General features: G+C 43.1%; 2 protein-coding genes across 8 annotated transcripts in view; one reads left to right on the forward strand and one right to left on the reverse strand.

Moving 5' to 3' along the window:
- The window catches only part of LOC116943543 (short transient receptor potential channel 7-like), a 65,808-nt gene extending 62,149 nt beyond the window's left edge, over positions 1-3,659 (reverse strand). The window contains exon 1 of the mRNA XM_032956461.2: positions 2,320-3,659. Coding sequence (XP_032812352.1) covers positions 2,320-2,420 — 101 coding nt within the window. The 5' untranslated portion in view covers positions 2,421-3,659. The remainder of the gene's footprint in view (positions 1-2,319) is intronic.
- A 7,741-nt stretch (positions 3,660-11,400) lies between these two features.
- The window catches only part of BLTP1 (bridge-like lipid transfer protein family member 1), a 144,842-nt gene continuing 132,744 nt past the window's right edge, over positions 11,401-23,498 (forward strand). For all 7 annotated transcript variants that reach the window (XM_032956462.2, XM_076067780.1, XM_032956464.2 and 4 more), the window contains exons 1-3: positions 11,401-11,597; positions 14,712-14,846; positions 21,836-21,952. In XM_032956462.2, the coding sequence (XP_032812353.2) occupies positions 14,732-14,846; positions 21,836-21,952 (232 nt within the window). In that variant the 5' untranslated portion in view covers positions 11,401-11,597; positions 14,712-14,731. The remainder of the gene's footprint in view (positions 11,598-14,711; positions 14,847-21,835; positions 21,953-23,498) is intronic.

Consider the following 23,498-nt stretch of genomic DNA (forward strand, 5'->3'; position numbering starts at 1 on the left):
ACACTAACACACTTAATCAATAAATGTTAAAGCGAGAATAATCGTATCCTTATTGATAATACGGAGTTAAACAACGAAGTCGTATTGACTCTGGCATCTACGCTCACAACACCTGCATAACTGCATACGATCAATTGCATTACTCGAATTGATAACCAACCTTCGTCACCGAGGCTGGGCCCGATTATCATGACGACCCGCATTATCATAATCACACCCACTCGCATAAATTAACACGATTATCTCTCGAATTAGCATAAACTAAACACATAATTACAAAATTAACATAATTAAATTTCCATTATTTTAATCAAATTTTCATAACCTACATATACAACAGCCCATAACAGTGACAATATTTGAACCGGTCCTGGGCCTCCCCTAGGTCGACTCAGCCTCAAATGAGTACCTGGTGCGGTGTGTGAACATCGCCACTCAGGAGACAAAAGCGGCCAGGCGTGGTGCTGGCCACGAACCCCGTCGCGTGCCATGCCAGCCACAATAGGCACTCGCAAACAGCACTTGCCCCAACGGCCTGGTAAGTCTTTCCGGTGTATCTGTGCCTTTGATATATGAATGTATATGGATATTAAATGGCTTTCATGTAGAGAGCGGTGGTGCAATGGTTTGCATACTTGCATAACGAACCCGCCAAACTGAGTTCAATTCCCGGCCACGGCCGAGTAGAACGTGAACCGGGACCCACTAGGGGTGTCCCGTTCACGGGCACTTTCCTCCGGTGAGTCGAACTCAATGGGAGACAAAAGACCCCATACACCGACAGGCAAATCGCGCGCATCAATAGGTGCTCGCTAACAGCAGCGCTCACACCGCCAAGAGCGTGTGCCAAAACTACTTAGCGCACCATCATCGCGCGTCCTAGCCATGTGTGAATCTGCACATCGCGTCAGCCGTACACAGCTCACCCCCCCCAGCCCAGCAGTGTTGGTTCAACACGAGCAAACCCCGGCTCGGTTTTGACATTCGTTGTCTCATCGGTAGTTAGGCTTCCATACATCAACGGCGAGTGATTAACTTACCGAATGTTTATAGGCATAGATGCAAGTCTGTGTGGCTGCAAGGGCATCTGCGTCTGTAGGTTAAGATGGAATAAACGCATTCCGACCGAAAGACTGAACCTCATTCTCAAACAAATAGTACTTATTGTTTACAAAAAAAACGGATACTCTTTAAGGTCATAAACATCGCACATGCGCCAATGGTGCTGTAATATACCGGGTGTAATGATCAGTCTGCTGATCGTGCGGGCGAACGGCGCTCTCTTGTGCGTGTGCATGCTGGACGATCCATTCATAGATGCCCCACTAATAAGGTAGGGGGAAATTACGACGTTATAGAGAACACAAATCACGTTTGAATTCCAAACCTCCACGTATCTCCCACCAATCTCAATACCACGTTTTGAAAAAGAAAAAAAACTTGAAACAATCTCCGCTCCAACAAATGGAGCCATCGCTTTCACGATATGCACAACATTCACGTCACCTGTATGAGACGAAAGAACGGGGGGGGAGGGTTCATGCGAAATGAGTCGGGTATCTATACGTGGATCACCCCGTGTTGGACACCATCCCCAAAAGCACCTGTCCACCCCAACAGCGTGTAATGCGGTCAACGCGGGGCAATCTTGCTCTCTGTGTTGGGTCAAATATGCTTAGCTCGTAAAATCCCCATCATTTCCACACACCGCCAGTAACTACCGCAGTTACAGCCCGTATAGTGCTCTACAGCCCTTTGTCAATCCACTGCTGGATGGATGAGGACCTCCCTATGCGGGTTGGTGAAAGGCGGGGAGCCGTATACGTCGGAGTAGAGGACAACATTGGGGATGTTTCCGCATCACCGTCTGCTGCTGTCTTAAGCACGCAGAGTCGCAGCAGCTCAGGGTGGCCGCGCGCAGCGTGGGTGATCACCCATCCAAGCACTCGCCAGGCTCCAGACAACCTGATTAGATTCTCAGCTCTGGCGACAATCGTTGCGATCGTTGCGTAGGCAAAACAATAGCAGGAGTAATAACAATCGCAGTCGCTGCAAAGGTGTCCAATAGCCCCTGGCCATCTCGGCAATTCATTTGGCATTAAGACCACAAGCCTTGCGTGGCCGACGCACATCATGGCTTGGGCAATGTACAGGTATCGATTATAATACGACAGCAAGACGCCTGCAGCTATTACAAGTGCTACCAAAAGCACCACAGCATGCACAAACACGTGTACTCGCAGAGAGTATAGCAGCTATTGCGGGCGCATGCACGCGCACACGCGCGCGCAGCACACACACACACACTTCTGTACTCACAGAGGGTAGTAGGATAAACCATCGGAGCCCGAGTCGTGAAACCCCTCCGGCTGCACGCTACAGTCCCCGTTTTGATGCAAGCGGCTTGCCGAGGCATCCATCACACTCGCAACGAGCTTGGCTTCTGTAATCACTCGGGGGGGGGGGGGGGGGGGGTGTTTGGGGATGGTGCTGGAAGAAAGTGTTCGGCTGGCTTGCGTTGTGAGTGTGGCTTGGAGTCACAGTAAAAATGCCACGTGCCCACGACCGGCATCAGCGGCTCTCGCGCAGCGCGATGCGGAGTGCTCTCTGCATGCCCACGACGGGGCTCTCGTGTCCATCTGCATGCCGGGTGACGTCACGCGTCTCCTTTATTGAGCCGCTCCTCCTCCTCCTCCTCTCTCTCCGAATGAGCACGTCAACACGCTCGCATTCGCGGGTAACCTTCAGTTTCAGTTCCATGTATTAGGTAAAACCCTGTGAGCCATGCGGCTCTTGACTCGGCTGTCCGCCCGTAATTGTCCGCCCGCACTAATCGTCTCTTGATGAATATTCATGCAACCTACCATTATTGGGTGCCCGTGAGCAATACACACCAGCATGTGCTTGCAGTGAACACATAGTCAAAGCGACACACACGGCATTCTGTCGCGGTGTTAAGGGCAGTGCACTGGACTTGCAATCCAGAGGGTCGCCGCTTCGATCTTCCGCCAAAGCAGTTGCAAGACGGAGCGCGATCGGCAAGTGGAGGTTGGATCTTCTTTTCCGTGCTCACACTTCTCTCAATTCGTCTGGGCAGCGTGGAAGAGAAGCCCCCCCCCCCCTCGAGTGAAGGTCCTCCGCCAGCAGTGGCATCAATAGGACATAGCAGTGCTGCACATTGCCATCGGTGGCAGACGCATGCCACGTGCCTCCTCTCCACGTGCAAGCAGCGTTTTAGTTAACATCCTGTGGGGCTTGTGGGTGCATTTTCAGCAGCATTTTGTTTAAGCAGGAACCGATCTGTGGTCGGGTTTCACTCTTTCAGTTTCATCAGCATAGTCTGGCCTGAAAAACAACTGCTGCTAGGTCACGTGATGCTTAAAGGGCAAAATATATTCACTAACATAATAATTAAAATGTTTCCTTTGTCAATCCGTTGCTGGATGAAGTCCTCACCACACCACGTCTGTTGTTGTGTTGATCATTCTGCGGTTGTTTTGACCATACTTCACCAGTGCGGTTCGGTGAAGGTGATTTACCTTGATTGCAGTCTCTCGGTTAATCCCAACACAATAATAACGCAAATTTGGTTGTAAGTCATGAAACCTTTCAGCCATCGTGCATAAGCAATTTTTCACGTACAAATTGTCTGCCATGCAACCATCATCTCTGGCTTTCGAGAACACACTTCACATGGCTTGCTGACAAGTGGCAAGGCCTAGCACGCAGCAGAACAATGAAACGGACTGCACCGTTATGCGCTCTTGAAATATTTATTTTAAAAAAATAGTAAATCACATCCCTCTGTGAATCCACCGCTGGATTATGGCCCTTGCCCACGCCGCGTCGATTTACGGCGGTTATTTGAGCAGACCCGATCAATAATGGTTGAAGGTAGGGGACAGATAGGGGAGAGCAGTGGTCCACGACTGATTCAAATGTCGCTCACCGTCATCACGCGCCGTACGTTCAACACGGCGCTACCTCCACGCCACCCGTGTACAACAGCAGTATGCATGCACACACAAGCTTATGTCGAGTGAAGATGCTTGATACGTATTGCTTTCCATTAATGTTTGCGTATTTTATACGGCGCGCGTTTCGGACCCTTAAGTGCATTTTTGTTTATGAACCTGCTTAATTTTCTTTCTTTCTCCAAATCACGCACCGTGTACAGCGTCTTTAGATGTAGTCCCATTTAAAGAGTTAAACACGAAATAACGCCGCAATTCACTGTGCTTCCACCTTGCGTATAGAAGTGTACCTTGCCATGCCATGACCTTATACCGGGACAAACAAACGAAATAAGCGTAAGGCTGGAATGATGCATATTCGCTCATTAACAGTGACTGTGATTTTGAGATGTGCGTGGGTTTTGCTGTTGTTATATTGCACCGATATATTTGCATTCGGAGCTTATACGAATTGCTACAGCATGCGCACGTGGCCAATTTGCACCATGAACTTAGTGAGCGTAGCCGCCGTTGCTCCGGTGTACATAAATGGGACGGGAAAAGCGTCTCCTGTGCGCCGTTTGGTCTTCAGAGATAAACGAGGCGTGATTGGGAGTGAGGACGCGGGGAATGGGTTGGGCAGTAGCCAAGTGTGGGTGCAGTTCGGAATGTTAAGTTGACCCCACATGCAGCTACACTGCCGCCCGTGTGTGTGATGATTTCCGCTCATGGCCACCAACACCAGTGACGATTATCTGAACCGGGTCCTGAGCCTCCCCGTAGGTCGACCCAGCCTCAAATGAGTACCTGGTGCGGTGTGTAAACATTGCGACTAGGGAGACAAAGGCGGTCTGGTGTGGTGCTGGCCACCCCCACCCCCTCATGCGCCATGCTGACGTTCATTCATAGGTGCACGCTGACAGTCTGGTAGAGGCTATATGGGAGGTCATTGGCTTTAGCATAGCTGCAATGCATTGTTCGTGACAGATCGTTTGAATGTATATTTTTTTCTCTCCCCGTGCAGACACCAGCCAGTTTTCACCACACATTACTATACATGTGACAGTGCTGGGATTTGACACACAGAATCAGAATATTTATTTATTCTGGAGGAATCGTTTTCGCAGATGTCTAGTCGGGGTGGGTCAGAACGTTACAACAACAAACAGTACAACAACACGCTAGAAGTGCAAAGTATAGGAAAGGTTGGCAAATCACGAAAAAAATACAAATAGAACGAAACTATATGTTTTATTTCAACAGGATACATCCCACTGAGCTATGAGCTTCTTTTGCAGATGCAACCTGGCCACAAATGATAGCTCAACGAAGTTGCTGATCATATGGAAATTGATATCAGCCAAATAATCTAAATAATATAATCTAAACGCATGTTTCTCAATGTGGAGGGAAAAACCGGAGGACCTGGAGAAAAAATCTACACGGCCAAATAATCCACACTTGAAGAGCACACGTGGTGTGGGGCTGTTCAAGGACCCCAATCCCATTACACTTCAAAAACGTATCTCAATATGTATTACTGCTATCGTATGTATTTGTGAATTTTTTTTTTATCTCATTGCCATTTATTGAAAGTGTGCAATTTGTATCAATTGCTCTGCGATGATGAGACGCATGTTTATTTGATTTTAAGCTACGTGTAGTATAATGTAGCTAAATTCATAATGTAGTGTAGCTTTAGAAGAGCTTGGCTATAACATCAGACAACCCAACTTATTTAGTCTCACAGGCTTTCTTTATATCCCCACTTCTCCCACTTTTGCAGGATTTGTTTTACCTTCATCGCTGTCATAAAGCTGTCACAATTCCTTTCCTATTTCTGCTGCCGAGACTACATTTCAATCTGTTGTCTTGCATCATGTGTCCTCCCGTAACTCTCTCCTCTACGGACTCTACTAAGTTAAAAATCCTGCCGTTAGACTTCTGACTCGTACCCATATGTGAAATCACATACGATCATTTACAAATCTCTTCACTGACTCCCAATTCGAGCTCAAATCAGTTAAACAATCACCCTCACTGTTTACATAATTCTCAATTGTCCCACTCTGGCCGATCGCTCTCCTCTCATGTAACTATAGTCTCTTGTTCTTACACTTTGCCCGAGCAACCCAGGCTTCTTGGTCAAACTCAAAATAAACTTACAATCTGTGGCAGGTCCTTTGCTGCCCCTTATGATAGTAATTCTCTCCCCTGAATGTAGGCACTGTTAGTACCCACCCCCTCTTTAAGCGCAGACTTGACAAATCTCCTCTCTGCGCTCCTTAACTAATGTCCTCATAACAATCTCCCTAAAATTCTCACCCCTTTGCGCCTCCATCACCATATAAATCATAACGCCTGCCATTCTTCCCCTGCCTGATTGCTTAAGGGAGAGATGTAGTCGCCTCAATCACCACACATCGCATTGCAATTCACCATTTGTGTGGCTCATGGTGTGTCGCAACACTGCTCAATCTGTCCAATTTGTATTTTCATATTCCTTTTATTGTCTGAATGTTCAGCTTATACATACAACTTATTCAGACGCTTACGAATTTATACAATCAAATTATTATTAATAATTACAGAATGTGCCTGTTTCAATAAACGGTTCTATAAACCTTTGGTATAGAAGGCACATACAGTGAGCGAAAAAAAGTATTTGATCCCCTGCTGATTTTGTACGTTTGCCCACTCACAAAGAAATTATCAGTCTATAATTTTAATGGTAGGTTTATTTGAACAGTGAGAGACAGAATAACAACAAAAAAATCCAGAAAAACGCATGTCATAAATGTGAAACACTGCTTAACCAATACATACTTCACTTGGAATGGAACTTTCTTCAAACAAACTGAGGGCACCCTAATGGGCCCCCCCTATCTCCGGTTGTAGCCAACATTTTCATGGAGAAATTTGAGACTGGCGCCATCCAGACTGCCACTCTGCGCCCAACCTTATGGAAGAGGTACGTGGATGACACTTTTGTCATCTGGCCACATGGCCGGCCTGTTCTAGACCAATTCCTCGACCACATCAATTCCATACACCCAGCCATCAGATTTAGCATGGAAGTCGAAAAAGATGGCAAGATACCTTTTTTGGATGTCCTAATAAAAAAGAGACCTGATGGTTCAATGAGCCACTCTGCCTAAGGAAAGCTACCCATACGGATGCTTACCTGAAACCCGATTCCCACCACCATCCATCCCAGAAGAATTCCCTCATCAAGACTCTGCACCATAGAGCCCAATGCATATCCGACCAGGAACACATAGCCAGTGAACTCAAGCACGTACACCAAGCTCTTAAGGTTAATGGTTACTTCGACTACACAATCCGCAAGGCTATCACTCCAACCATGAAGAAGGACCCTCTTGAGGAGCCTTTTAAAACCATCACTTTACCCTATATTGCGGGGATCACAAGAAATATCTCCAAAATCTTTAATAAACACAAGATCCAGGTCCGATTCCACACATTACATGAAATCCGTGATCTGGTTCCGTCTGTAAAAGATATGATTCCGGACATACAGTACCCTGGCGTCTACAAACTAAGTTGCCTCTGTGGTAGTAGTTACATTGGAGAAACCAAACGACATGTCTCGGACCACATTCGTGAACACAAAGCAGACCTAAAACACGGTAGGACCAACACTTCGGCCGTGGCAGATCACTGTTATAATTCAGTAGGCTCACATGACATTGACTTCTCCAAGACAGAGGTTCTTTGCAAGCCATCTGGCTACCATGAAAGATTCGTTCATGAGGCTATCCACATATACAAACACAGAGACAATTTAAACCGGGAAGATGGATTCTGGCTTAGCAATCAATGGAAGGATTTGATAAACCATTTCGGGTCTTAATTGATTGTTCACGCTTACGGTGGCTTTCAGACCGCATCCATTATTTTCGTCTACCCCCTCCTCTTTTCTGAACATAGATGGACTCGTCCATCTGAATAACTGCCAAATCGCTCTCCGTGGTGCTAACGTTAAAAAAAACATGCCACTTTTTTCAAATTTTCTTGCTGCGGTTTTCACATCTGAGATCAAATAGTTTTTTTCCCCTCACTGTATATAACCTTTGGTTGCAGTAGCTCTCTCGCTACATTTCTTCCTGCCTCAGCAGTCTGCCTGCTGTATTGTTTCACCTGAAGACGATTGCTTGTGTTGTGATCGAAACGTCGTGATCTATTAGTTATGTTTCTATCTACGTGACTTTACCGAAAGAACCAAAGAATATGTTGATTTGAAGCTGTCGTGACTGCCAGAATCCATACTGCCTACTTCAGCAGTTATTTCTTGCTGTGGTTGTCCCACCTGATGACGATTGCTTGTGTTGCGATCGAAACGTCGTGATCTATTATTTTTCTACCTATGTGACTTTACCGAAATGACCAAGAATATAATACATGCATTGTCTTTGAAACTGATTGGTCCACACCAGAGACTGCTTTCTTTTGAGCCTAGTCTCAAAACAGTATTAGACCAGAGGACGCCAAAAGGCGTACAGCCCAAAGACAATGCCACTATCAGAGTAATGAGGGCTCGGGGTGAGAATCTACATCATGGGACCTCCTTTGCCATTACCAAAATATGAGAATAGGTTTTCCCCTTTTTTCTGGCATTAACCACAATACATTCTGACCACAAGTATTGTGGTTAATGCAAACATGATTCCTTGTAAAAGGTTTCAGTTTGGTGTTTTAACATCTTAACACCTGTTCTGTTGCCAGAAAAAAGGGGAAACCTATTCTCATATATTGCAATACTTCTTGTTATTTTGGTTGCAGACCCCTGACCAAGGAAGTGAAGTTTACCATGGGAGTCCAATTCACCATGGAAGTGAATTTAAGTGAAGTTTACCACGGGAGTCCAGTTCACATGGAAGTTAAGTTTACCATGGAAGTGAAGTTTACCATGGAAGTCCAGTTCACCATAGGAGTTAAGTTTACCATGGGAGTCCAGTTCACCATGGAAGTGAATTTAAGTGAAGTTTACCACGGGAGTCCAGTTCACATGGAAGTTAAGTTTACCATTGAAGTGAAGTTTACCATGGAAGTCCAGTTCACCATAGGAGTTAAGTTTACCATGGGAGTCCAGTTCACCATGGAAGTGAATTTAAGTGAAGTTTACCACGGGAGTCCAGTTCACATGGAAGTTAAGTTTACCATGGAAGTGAAGTTTACCATGGAAGTCCAGTTCACCATAGGAGTTAAGTTTACCATGGGAGAACAGTACACCATGGAAGTGAATTTAAGTGAAGTTTACCACGGGAGTCCAGTTCACATGGAAGTTAAGTTTAACATGGAAGTGAAGTTTACCATGGAAGTCCAGTTCACCATAGGAGTTAAGTTTACCATGGGAGTACAGTTCACCATGGAAGTGAATTTAAGTGAAGTTTACCACGGGAGTCCAGTTCACATGGAAGTTAATTTTAACATGGAAGTGAAGTTTACCATGGAAGTCCAGTTCACCATAGGAGTTAAGTTTACCATGGGAGTCCAGTTCACCATGGAAGTGAATTTAAGTGAAGTTTACCACGGGAGTCCAGTTCACATGGAAGTTAAGTTTACCATGGAAGTGAAGTTTACTATGGAAGTCCAGTTTACCATAGGAGTTAAGTTTACCATGGGAGTACAGTTCACCATGGAAGTGAAGTTAAGTGAAGTTTACCACGGGAGTCCAGTTCACATGGAAGTTAAGTTTAACATGCAAGTGAAGTTTACCATGGAAGTCCAGTTCACCATAGGAGTTAAGTTTACCATGGGAGTCCAGTTCACCATGGAAGTGAATTTAAGTGAAGTTTACCACGGGAGTCCAGTTCACATGGAAGTTAAGTTTAACATGCAAGTGAAGTTTACCATGGAAGTCCAGTTCACCATAGGAGTTAAGTTTACCATGGGAGTCCAGTTCACCATGGAAGTGAATTTAAGTGAAGTTTACCACGGGAGTCCAGTTCACATGGAAGTTAAGCTTACCATGGAAGTGAAGTTTACTATGGAAGTCCAGTTCACCATAGGAGTTAAGTTTACCATGGGAGTACAGTTCACCATGGAAGTGAAGTTAAGTGAAGTTTACCACGAGAGTCCAGTTCACATGGAAGTGAAGTTTACCATGGAAGTGAAGTTTACCATGGAAGTCCAGTTCACCATAGCATTTAAGTTTATCATGGGAGTACAGTACACCATGGAAGTTAATTTTGCCATGGGAGTACAGTTCACCATGGAAGTGAATTTTACCATGGGAGTACAGTTCACCATGGAAGTGAAATTCACCATGGGGAGTCAAGTTCACCATGGACAGGGGTCGGCATGCGGCTCGCCAGGGCTGTTTCGTGACAGTATTTATTGAGGACCACCACCAACAAACCACCACCGTCTTGCGTTGACACGCATTGCGGCTCCTGAAAGTTTTTTTTATCCTCCTCTCACTACCGAATTACGATAAAAAGACGTCTCTCGTTGTGTTGGTGACCGACTCGAGGGCTAATCGACGTTTCGCAACCGCCCAAAGGTCGCGACTCAAGACCGTAAACGTTGTGGCTTTCGATTTAAAGCTTTCGTGACTGCAGGGATTCATCTTCTTGGTTCTTTCGGTAAAGTCACGTAGAATGGAAATAGTAAAATAATAAAAATAAAAATAATAAAATAAATTTCTCACGACGTTTCGGCCACAACACAAGTAGCCTTCTTCAGGTGGAGAAACAGCGCTTGTCTTACCATGGGAGTACAGTTCACCATGGAAAGGCTACTTGTGTTGTGGCCGAAACGTCGTGAGAATTTTATTTAATCATGTTTTATTTTTATTAATTTATTTCCATTCTACGTGACTTTACCGAAATAACCAAGAAGATGTTGTGGCTTTGCTTTCCAACACACAACCAGTGTCGCTGTACAAGTTACGAATTGGCAACGTTCTGTTTACGTGACGAACCTTACGAATTGGCTGTGTTGGGTGGTGGTGGCGGGTTTAGCGAGACACATTTATATTTTTACGCGATATAACCCCAATAAAAAAGAACCCCACTTGTATGTTACGAACCGCCCAATTTTGATTTAAAGTTTTCGTGACTGCAGGGATTCATATTCTTGGTTCTTTCGGTAAAGTCACCAAGTAGAAGGGAAACAATAAAATAATAAAAATATAAAACAATAAAATTCTCACGACGTTTTGACTGCAACACAAGCAATCATCATCAGGTGTGAAAACCACAGCAAGAACATTTTTATTACTTTATTGTTTCCCTTCTACGTGACTTTACCGAAAGAACCAATAATATGAACCGCCCAATGTTTACCAAAATAATCACCAAACCCCGTCAGCGGCCGCGTTAGTTTCCCTACAACGCACAAGCGGCGCTCTTCGTTTACTCGCCCTCGATTGGCTCGCGCGTCGTTACACGGGTCCCCGGTGGCCAATCGCGGCGCGCGACCGCCCAGGCGCTGCTTGTGCGTGGGAGCAAATCGAATGAGCGTTGTGAAGGATCGTGTAGACGGGGAAGGGCCCCGGGGGTGAACTCCCTAGACCCGCTCGGCTCGAGACGCCCACGCTCCAAGGCGCCTTTACACCATGGAAGCCGAAGCGTTTGATCGCACATAGAACCTACGGGCGTTCCAGGAGTTGCTGCCGAGGTAAGAGGGTGTTCAATCGGGCGACCGAGTTGGGGTTGAGTTTGGGGCCTACACCGCTGTGGGCTAGCCGGCCTCTACCGCGCACGGCTCGTCCTCCCCGGTAGGGCGGCCGGGGCGGCCTGGGGTGGAGGTCACTCAACTACCTCCACTGTGGCTTTACAGTCTTTAATTCTGGTATTTTTTGTTAATTTTGTTTGATTATTGACTTGTTATCGCGTTGATGCGTGCTGTACGGTAGATTGTGTGTGTTTGTGGTGTAGCGAATGACAGAGGCACGCCCTGTCTGGTGGAACTGAAATCCTTGGCTTTCGTTTTCGGTACAGTGATGTAATTTATTTATGTAATAATGTTTATAAATTAAATATTCAGTATGCTCGGATGTTATTCTGACAACAGGGTTCTGGATTTACACGTTTGCCGTATTATTTAGCAAGGCATTTTCCGCATATTTAGTTTGTGCAACTTACAGCCCAGGTACTGCCGCATGCACTGGCTACAAAATTACGTGCGGTGTTTTGTTTTTGCTCGTTAAACAATTCCCTTTTCACCGTAGCTGCGTGTGTAGAGTTTCCTTTTTGGGCAGCCTGCCACTGTGATTGTCGAAACCCGACAGGGACATCCGGATGAGCTGCAGAGCGCAGCAATTGATTGACAGAATCGGACACTTTGTGACGGTGTTTAATGCCCCTGAAGGCGTCTCTGCTACAAAACAAACATTTTAGATGCTTCGCTCGCTTGGTCTTCCAACAACACTTCTCGGACTCATGATCACAACTGCCCGCTCCGGTTCGTCTCAAGTGGGGATCGTACACAGCACCTCGGGCATTATTTGTTGCCAACATCTCGTGCGAAAAAGTGGAACACCGCTTTTTGTTGACGATGCCAGACTTGAGCACTGCACTGTATTGTCTTGGCAAGAGAAAAGTGCCTTTGATTTGTTTTAAATGCAGTGTTGCTCATGATGCTCGCTACTGTAAATATGACACGTAATTTATTATGGTGCATTAGCTGTACTACCCGGCTTCGCCCGGGACTTGGATTCACCACGGGCGGCCGCCTTTGTCTCCCCAGTGGCGATGTTCACACACCACAGCAGTTACTCGTTTGAGGCTGAGTCGACCTAGGGGAGGTCCAGGACCGGTTAAAATAATCGTCACCTGTGGTGGCCGTAAGTGGGAATCGATCTCGAGTCGCCGGGTTCGTAGCGCGGCGCGCTAACCACTACACTACAATGCGTTACACTTCCACACACAGATTACACACACACATTACACACACACATTACACACACATTACACACACATTACACACACACAGATTACACACACACACAGACACACACACACAGCGCGCTAACCACTACACTACAATGCGTTACGCTTCCACATGCTCGGGTCACGTGACAGATTTGACGTCACAGCTCACTTGCCGTGCAAAAAATATATACATTATTGAGCTCCCCCCCCCCAAAAAAAAACAAAAGTCTATTTTAATAATTTTTGCATGGTGTGTAGTCTGGAAAGTACCCACATGGCAAATTTCAAGTTTGTTGCATGTCGGGAAGTACACTAAACATTTTGAACAGACATTCACAACTTTGCCTTTTATATATATGGAGATGTATGTCACTTAAGTTCGTGAAAACGCTCGTGAATGCAGAAACCCAGTTTACAATGGGGGAAGATTTGGTTACCTTCCTGGTACGAGTGAACATAGGGGGGAAATGTTAACTGTTTCACAACAATAACTACAATAAATAAGTAATAAATAACAACATGTTTAATTTTTTATTTAAAGCTTTCGTGACTGCAGGGAAAGAACCAAGAATAATAACATGTTTATTTTGTATTACCCGTGATGACGATTTGACGACGATGGAGGTGGTGGTGAGGAATTCAGGAGGATGACTCTTCGGCAGAGACAGGGGTCTCATAACAACCTACATTTTAACACTGGGGAGCACCCACCACAACACTTTCCCTGATATGCGTTCTTTTTAATGGACCTCGCAGTCGACTTGTTTAATGCAACATGTATAAACGAGTCGACTGTGTATGCAAAAAGTGGAAATGCATAAAGCGAGTACAGAGTGGGATTACTGCGAGACTGAGGACTAAGCGAGCAGCTGAATCTTCACAGTTTCAAATTTAAAATTCTGCACGCACCTCCCCTGTGTCGGTGGTCCGTAGGCTCTACGTACACGATTATTGGAGTCTGGTGGGTCTCGAATAGAGGATCGGTATATTTAGTCTCTCGCGAAACTCGCAAATCCAAAACTCACGCATAGCGAGGGTTTGCTGTATTCACCTAATTTACAAGTACAGCTAGTTTTGACAATGAACAACTTTTTTGTTAACACTTTTGGTCATATTTTTACAATTATCATTAAAAATCAGATGTCATTCTTGCTTAACAAAAGCCATTGAACCATAATTTGGTATTGATCGCAATTGATGGACAAAACTGTCAATGGCACTTGAAGCCAAGAGAGCCGACATGCTCAGAGGTATGATTTGGTGAATGTATTGGCATCGTGAGGATTGGTTCAACAAAATAGCTGCCGCTGGTGATATATATTCACTCAGCAGGAACGAGGTAATGAGTAAACCGTGCCATTTTTGTCATAAATTAGCCCTTACTTGCATGGGTACCAGTTGATAGTCAAAATGCTGATGGCAGTTGTAACTTAGAGGCAAGACACGTACTAGTTAAATTAATGTAGTGGCATCATCTTGAGGATTCCTTCATCCAGCAGTGAGCCATGAATGGTTGCTGCTGCTACTGCTTGTTATGATTGGGCATCTAGCACATATATCTGTTGCATTTTGCTGCTATACATTTCCACATGATAAGCCACTTCATCCAGCTATTATTTGTGTTCCGGTCACTTCTGAAAGAACAGCTAATAGCTCAGTGGGCCTTACCTGGTAAGATAAAAACGAGTTTAGTTTTATTTGTATATATATTTTTTTACCTTTTCTATACTTTGCACTTCTGTTGTGTTTTGTATTGTTTGTTGTTGTAACGTTCTGACTTGCCCCTACTGGATATATGTGAAAAAGAGCTTTATAGCTCATGGAATTCCTCATTTAGATTTTGTATTTTTTTTTGCAGGACTGAGGCCGTGATTAACCATGACGTCTTTTGCTGTGGACGTGCCGTACAAAAATGACACCATCGTACCCAGCATTGGCGAGTTGGACGACTATCTTACGGAGCACAACTCCAATGTCGGCTGGCTGCTTGCTGGTAAGAGCCGTACTTCCCCACCTAAGGGGGCACTGTTGGATACATTTGAACCAAATCCTCCGGGGTCCTCTGTCAAGCTTCAATCGGAGTGGGCCCAGTGATCTATCTCAGATATATTTTAACAAAAATATAAATTATTCTTGCCATTTTGATTTAAAGCTTTCGTGACTGCAGGGATTCATATTCTTGGTTCACGTAGAAGGGAAACAATAAAATCATAATAAATTATTTAATTGTTTCCCTTCTACGTGACTTTACCGAAAGAACCAAGAATATTCTTGCCATGTTTGTATGGCTGGCAGAAATACACAAAATAATTTCATTCAACTCGGTAACCTGCAGCCGGCGTGAGGAATTAAATTTATTTCGCTGCTGTCCATTTTGCCCATGTGAAGTACAGTGTATATACTATACACACTTTGAGATATACATATAAGTGTGTTTTGCAAAGCCTGTGTGGCCATTGCCCATGGGACAGATGATAACATTGATCCCAACATATTTTAGATCTGTGATGATATGGCCTTGGAAAAGGAGTCCTTTAGGGACATCTTGCTGTTCGATTGTCATGAATGTGTTGGCCTTCCACCTATTCAGTTGGCTTGCTCTGCCACTACACCGTATAAATATGTGTAATTATGTTCATTGTGCGGATGCAGTGCTTTGGTTTTATATATATAGTGGTAAGACATGGGCAAAAAGGGCTTTTTATGAATTCTGCATTTGAAGTTAAAGGCTTCGCTGCAGGTCTTTGGTTCGCATGTGTGCTGCCATCGGTCATGTAAGCGGTGTGCATCCAAATGATGGAAGCATTGATGCGGCGCATTGAATTAAGCCACCGTTATGTGCCGCATCGCGTTTGGTTTATCAGCCTGATATTGCGAAGAGAGAATTTCAGTGATTGCTGATCACTGTCAGGTTTGATCCGTTGGCTGTCCGTGATGTGAACACTTTAGAAAAGCCTGCACAGTTTCATATTTATATTCTTAGCACTTTCGGTAAAGTCACGTTGAATTGAAACAATGAAATAATAAAATATATATAAAACAATAAAAAATTCTCACGACGTTTTGACCATAACACAAACGGTCGTCATCAGGTGTGTCGGCTCGCATTAATTAAATAATTTAAAAATGGTGTATTTATTTATTTATAAAAACGTCAGCGCCACACGCAGCGATTTGGCAGTTTATTTAGAAGGACTAGTCGATCTATGTTCTGAGAAGAGGAGGGGGGAGACGAAAAATTAATGTATACTGTCTGAAAGCCACTGTAAGCGTGAACAATCAATTAAGACCTGAAATGGTTTATCAAATCTTTCCAATGATTGCTAAGCCAGAATCCATCTTCTCGGTTGAAATTGTCTCAGTGCTTGTATATGTGGATAGCCTCATGAACGAATCTCTCATGGTAGCCAGATGGCTTAGAAAGAACCTCTGTCTTGGAAAAGTCAATGTCATGAGAGATTCGTTCATGAGGCTATCCACATATACAAGCAGAGACAATTTCAACCGAGAAGATGGATTCTGGCTTAGCAATTATTGGAAAGATTTGATAAACCATTTCAGGTCTTAATTGATTGTTCACGCTTACAGTGGCTTTCAGACAGCATACATTAATTTTTCGTCTCCCCCCCTCCTCTTCTCAGAACATAGATGGACTAGTCCTTCTAAATAAACTGCCAAATCGCTGCGCGTGGCGCTGACGTTTTTCTATAAATAAATAAATACACCGTTTTTAAAATAAATAAATTAATGCAGACCGACACACCTGATGACGACCGTTTGTGTTATGGTCGAAACGTGAGAATTTTTTATTGTTATATATATATTATTATTTAATGTTTTCCTTCTACGTGACTTTACCGAAAGAGCTAAGAATATGAAGTACTGCAGTCACGAAAGCTTTAAATCAAAAGTTTCATATTTGCTAAAATTTGTTTTGTGTTCAGAAGCAAACCTTTACTGCAAACCATTTTTATCTGAATTTAGTCTTACAGTGAGGGAAAAAAGTATTTGATCCCCTGCTGATTTTGTACGTTTGCCCACTGACGAAGAAATAATCAGTCTATAATTTTAATGGTAGGTTTATTTGAACAGTGAGCGACAGAATAACAACAACAAAATCCAGAAAAACGCATGTCAAAAATGTTATAAATTGATTTGCATTTTAATGAGGGAAATAAGTATTTGACCCCTCTGCAAAACATGACTTAGTACTTGGTGGCAAAACCCTTGTTTGAAATCACAGAGGTCAGAAGTTTCTTGTAGTTGGCCACCAGGTTTGCACACATCTCAGGAGGGATTTTGTCCCACTCCTCTTTGCAGATCTTCTCCAAGTCATTGAAGTTTCGAGGCTGACGTTTGGCAACTCGAACCTTCAGCTCCCTCCACAGATTTTCTATCGGATTAAGGTCTGGAGACTGGCTAGGCCACTCCAGGACCTTTATGTGCTTCTTCTTGAGCCACTCCTTTGTTGCCTTGGCCGTGTGTTTTGGGTCATTGTCATGCTGGAATACCTATCCATGACCCATTTTTAATGCCCTGGCTGAGGGAAGGAGGTTCTCACCCAAGATTTGACGGTACATGGCCTTGTCCATCGTCCCTTTGATGCGGTGAAGTTGTCCTGTCCCCTTAGCAGAAAAACACCCCCAAAGCATAATGTTTCCACCTCCATCTTTGATGGTGGGGATGGTGTTCTTGGGGTCATAGGCAGCATTCCTCCTCCTCCAAACACGGCGAGTTGAGTTGATGCCAAAGAGCTCCATTTAGGTCTCATCTGACCACAACACTTTCACCCAGTTGTCCTCTGAATCATTCAGATGTTCATTGGCAAACTTCAGACGGGCATGTATATGTGCTTTCTTGAGCAGGGGGACCTTGCAGGCGCTGCAGGATTTCAGTCCTTCACGGCGTAGTGTGTTACCAATTGTTTTCTTGGTGACTATGGTCCCAGCTGCCTTGAGATCATTGACAAGATCCTTCCGTGTAGTTCTGGGCTAATTCCTCATCGTTCTCATAATCATTGCAACTCCACGAGGTGAGATCTTGCATGGAGCCCCAGGCCGAGGGAGATTGACAGTTCTTTTGTGTTTCTTCCATTTGCGAATAATCGCACCAACTGTTGTCACCTTCTCACCAAGCTGCTTGGCAATGGTCTTGTGGCCCATTCCAGCCTTGTGTAGGTCTACAATCTTGTCCCTGACATCCTTGGAAAGCTCTTTGGTCTTGGCCATGGTGGAGAGTTTGGAATCTGATTGACTGATTGCTTCTGTGGACAGGTGTCTTTTTTACAGGTAACAAGCTGAGATTAAGAGCACTCCCTTTAAGAGTGTGCTCCTAATCTCAGCTCGTTACCTGTATAAATGACACCTGGGAGCCAGAAATCTTTCTGATTGAGATGGGGTCAAATACTTATTTCCCTCATTGAAATGCAAATCAATTTATAACATTTTTGACATGGGTTTTTCTGGATTTTTGTGTTGCTATTCTGTCTCTCACTGTTCAAATAAACCTACCATTAAAATTATAGACTGATCATTTCTTTGTCAGTGGGCAAACGTACAAAATCGGCAGGGGATCAAATACTTTTTTCCCTCACTGTAGGTGTCTGCTTATGATTGCTTTCTATCTAATTTGTACCACCTAGGGATTGAACGTTTCACTTCGCCTGCATGGAGATTGAACCACTAGGGGGCTGAACTTTTCACCTGTGTATTTGTTTACACAGGCACTTTAGTGCCATTATCTGATAAAAGAAATTGGCAATCATTACATTATTTGTGACCAGTATTCAGTTACTATAACACAATTTTACTCATCATTTAGGGCCAAAAACGTTAGGGATGCAAAGCAAGGGAATAATACCACCTGTTGTAGATTAAATAACTAATTGAAAGTCTAATTGTAATCAGTAATATGAAAGTATCCTTTTACATATTGGTAATATGCAAAGAGAGCTGAGTAGTGGTGCAGTGGTGAGTGCACTGCGAAATAAATTCGGTGACCTGAGCTTGATTCCGAGCCATGGTTAACATTGTCGGTGAATGAGTTCTGAATCAATTTTGGTTCCGCTATTTCACCAATCCTATCTTATCAGCTTGGCTAAGTATGGTTAATCAACCGGGCATTGGGAGGCCTTTATCCACCTGTGTCTCTTGTCAAAAGAAGTGTAAATTATTATTATATACTCTTTGGTTCTTTCGGTAAAGTCACGTAGGTATAAAATACAATTAAATTGTGATTTATTTTATTTTCTACCTACGTGACTTTACCGAAAGAACCAAAGAGTATGGATTCCTGCAGTCATGAAAGCTTTAAATCAAGATTGATTATTATATAAGATACTAAAGTATTCTATGATTATTTAAAAGCACGACACAACTGCGACAGTGGTAGCTAACAATCAGCCTGTTGTCTTGCTCCCAGACACCCGCGCGTTCCAGGTTTAATGGCTGTGTTGGCTCTGGGTTAGATGTGAGGCGTTATCTCCCATTTGTTTCCAGTTACTGCATCCCTCTCTCCACCGTAATGCGCGCACACACACATGCTTGTGTCCGTAAGTGCCCAAAATTGGTTTTAACTGGCAAATGGATGCAGTAATAAAAACGAATAATTTGCTTATGTTTTTGTGATGCAACTATGCTGATGGATATATGAGATTTCATGACAAAAGAAAATATTTCTGAGAAGTCGGTTACCATAGAAGAGTTCATTTGCATTGTGGTTATGACATCTATTTTTTGAAAAAAGAATACATTTTATTTACACTCACTTGTTGCTATTAAGAATGGGCGCATTTCATTCTAACTTTGAGCTTGATATCCGTCTCGAATGCCATCCTGATGCGCAGTCACATAATTCCATCTCCACCTAATTTTAATAGACACTTAAAGTCCGATCTCCTTTCCCTGTCTTTCACGTGACACTGAGCTTGGCTGCAAGCCTCAGAGCCACGGTCATTTATGTCCATGAAATATTGTGTGCTTGATATATTGTATTATCATTATTGTTAAAATGCTGCAATAAATTCACACTGTTTTGCTTCTAAAAACTGACTAACATTATTAAGAAACAGTGTGTTGTCAAATGTGCTTATTTAACTTATTTGACTGCACACTTCATGAACATATCCTTTAAATTACTATTAAATTGACTTAATATTGCTGTACGTCACGCTACTACTGACTTTATGAAATTACTCTTACACAATGTCACACTCCCATAGCTTCAAAAGAGATACATTTTCATTTTGTAAGCTTCGTAAATGCTGTGACCAAACAGGTTGCGGTGCAACAGAGTATAAAAGGCATAGCTAGCGGTCTTAGCAATAATAGCCAAGCTTTGGCACGCAGTCAAGCAATGCCTTGCACAGATCTTCGCTGACCTCCGAAATGTATAATTGCATTGTTGAGAGTGAAATTTGAACTTATAATCAGCTACTGAAGATGGATTTGGCACTCATAAGTATAAGTACATAATGTTCTCCACGCTGATGGCATTGTACATTTTTATTTACCAGGGATTACCAAATCCTGTGTTGAATCAGACGACTAACAGATATCTTTTTACAGTATGTGCATTTATTTGTTTTTGTGAATTACAAAGAAGATTGTCAGTCATTCAAAGGGTCGGTGTGATCTTCTCACTGTGACCTCCAGCTGATGCCCGGCCGATGAACACAACCCACGCATCCGGTGTGGTTACGTGACTAGTACGTGAGACACAACAAAATAAAATTTGCTTTACATCACAGCTGGTCTCATATGAGATCTCGGAAGCTAAGCAGGCTTGAGCTGGTTTCTTAATTGGATCGGCAACTACTGTGCCTGAAACAGTTGTTGTCGGCTGCTGCGGGGAAACGTTGTTAATAGAGGGCAGTGTAGCCAAAATACCAGTAATGTACTGTGTACTATGTTCTAACGGCTGTACTCCCCGCTTTCACTGAGCTGCACTGACCAGCGTGGTGAAGTACTACGGTTCGTAAACCCCATGACCAGTATGGCATGGAGAGTCTTCAGCCAGAAGTAGATTGACAATAGGGCTGGACATGTATTTACAAACATGATGATTCTCATCATGTTTTTAAAATACAATTCCGAGTGGGATCATGGGATTTAGTGGACTTTTGGAACTGTCAGGGATATGAGCTCTGCGTAACGTGGCATGGCATTAATGGGTAATTTACCTTGCAGTTCCTCAGCTTTCTAAGAATCCCATTCCCGTCAATGACTGTTCTTTTTGTCGTCAGAATCCCATTGAAGTGAATGGAGATTTTAACCATGGAGGATTAACGATTGCTACAGGAGTCTTCCACAGTGGTATTGCACCGTTTGGACGCGATTCCTGTAGGAATTGCCTAGCACTCGACTGTACATCATTTTGCTCACTGCAATATGTTGGGCCATTATGAAGTGCAATTGATAAATTGCGTCATTACCTGTGGAAAGATTTGTGCACAAACAGCGTCGCGTTTAGTAATATTTAGCCACCAGTGGCGGAGGTCTGGTCTATTACCGTCGTATGTGTTCCGAGGTCAAGTCGGATGGTGACTTTTAACAGTACCAATCATGGCGCTTCATGAGAGAGGATTTGCTCATTCTCTTGCGGTACATGATGAAGTATAAGTAAAAATGTGTACAGTGTAAGAGATATACTGAATGACTTGTTATCTTATAAAGCTACCATTATACGCACGTACTGTGATTGCAAAATAAATAGTTCACATCATGCAGCAATCCATGGCAAATTAATTTAGCGTTTGCATCAAATGTAAATGTCATAATGCTTGTATTGCAAGGGTGGGATTTTGTGTAAATTAGCCGGAACCTCATTAACAGTAAATACATTTATTATTGTATTCCTGGATAGGATTTTGCTTTTAGCACATAACCCAACCCCCCATTTATTTAAACGTGTTGATTTTTTCAGTGGAACAGTAATCGGTAAATAATCGTGTGTTGCGTGTGTCTTTCCCCTGTGTGCTGCCAGCAACGATCCTGTCATGCGGATGGATCATCTACTTGACTTACTATAACTCGCGTAACATGGGCTTCGTCCTCACCATCTTGTTAAACCGCTTTTATAAATATGGACACATTCACTTCGGTGAGTACATGTTCAATCGCAAAATAATTCCGCGGCGTATGGTGTGCGTGTTTTACTCGTGTTCTAAAAAAATATATACAATATTTATTCTCCTGATAGACAATTATAGATTCATTCTTTGATTGTTTTTACTTTGGTGTACTTAGATTATGTCATGAATATATTATGTTGTGTCTTGAGGTGGTTACAGATGAGATCCCAAGTAAAGAGAGTTGATGCTCACAGTCCAGTCACCAATGACTTCAAAAACGTGCATTACATTACGTTTGGTTTGTCACTTAATTTCAGCATGATTTTAAAAATATAACAAGGAACAAGCTCTTCTGAAATTGTATTTACTAAACAAATGATGCAATTGGAACGAATTCCTCTGACTTAATGTTGAACTACAGTGAAACCGACGTAATTACAGCTATCGGTAATTCACAACAAGAAATTAATCAATACCTTCATTTTCTCGATAGTATTCGGACAAAATGTATGCTGTTAGGCATTATTCCTATTGATGTGCATTTCATGCTGATTTCACATGGGCGCACTGCATTTGTTTCAGGGGAGCGTATGTTTGCCGAGGTGTACACACTTCCCCTTACGCTCAGAAATGTCCGTCTTATTGCTGTGCCATAAAAGGCGGAAGTTCACTTCCATTCACCTCCAGGTGTTGCTCAATAAAGCTAAGGTCGAAACTAAATTATTTATTTTATGACCTTTGATCCGTGCTAGTTTTTGGGCTGCAAACCACTTGGCTACATGGAGGCTGCTTCTCATACTGTTGGGATGAATTTAAATGTTTGTATGTCATTTCAACGGTAACACTTGCACCCAATGTTCCACTTATTTTCTGATAATTCCGGTACATAGAGTGAAAGGACAGTCCCCTTTTCAACTGATATTTTTTGTTGTTAGCATTTTATCTGTTAGCCTTGGGTTTTGTACTATTAAAGCTCCATGGAAAATGCAGACAGGCTTGAAAGGTTGCAGATAAATCGGCCACACTCACACCATTTGTCGTGTTCATTGTGAATGTTTTGTGAAACCATAGATGTGTTTTTAGTTTTTGTACAACATAACATAACACCCAGTGGGGGAAACACTCAGTGGGAACCACGATCATTGAATTAAGGGCTCTTCTTGGTGAGTTTTATAAAAATTAATGTATTTTTTCACAAAACTGTTCACGTCATTGCATTGTGTTCTAATATAATTAAGCATTGTATACCAAACTCTTTGGGTCTTTCGGTAAATTCACGTAGATAGAAAAATAATAATCACGATGTTTCAATCGCAACGTCCTCAGGTGAAAATATATATTTTTTTATTTTTCTATCTAGGTGACTTTATCGAAAGACCCAAAGAATATGAATTCCTGCAGTCACGAAAGCTTTAAGTCAATAATGACCTTCGGTTTTACCAATTTCCGCTTACATTGATTTGCAAGTTTTTTTTTGTCCAAGATACCTTCAAAAAATAAATTGCCAGTGGGAACCGTGATCACTGAATTCAGGGACATTCTTGTGACTGTTGTAAACACGAATGCATATTTTAC

Source organism: Petromyzon marinus, chromosome 18 (genome assembly GCF_048934315.1).
Source record: "Petromyzon marinus isolate PM22_M1 ecotype Great Lakes invasive population chromosome 18, UKy_Petmar_22M1.pri1.0, whole genome shotgun sequence".
Taxonomy (NCBI): domain Eukaryota; kingdom Metazoa; phylum Chordata; class Hyperoartia; order Petromyzontiformes; family Petromyzontidae; genus Petromyzon; species Petromyzon marinus.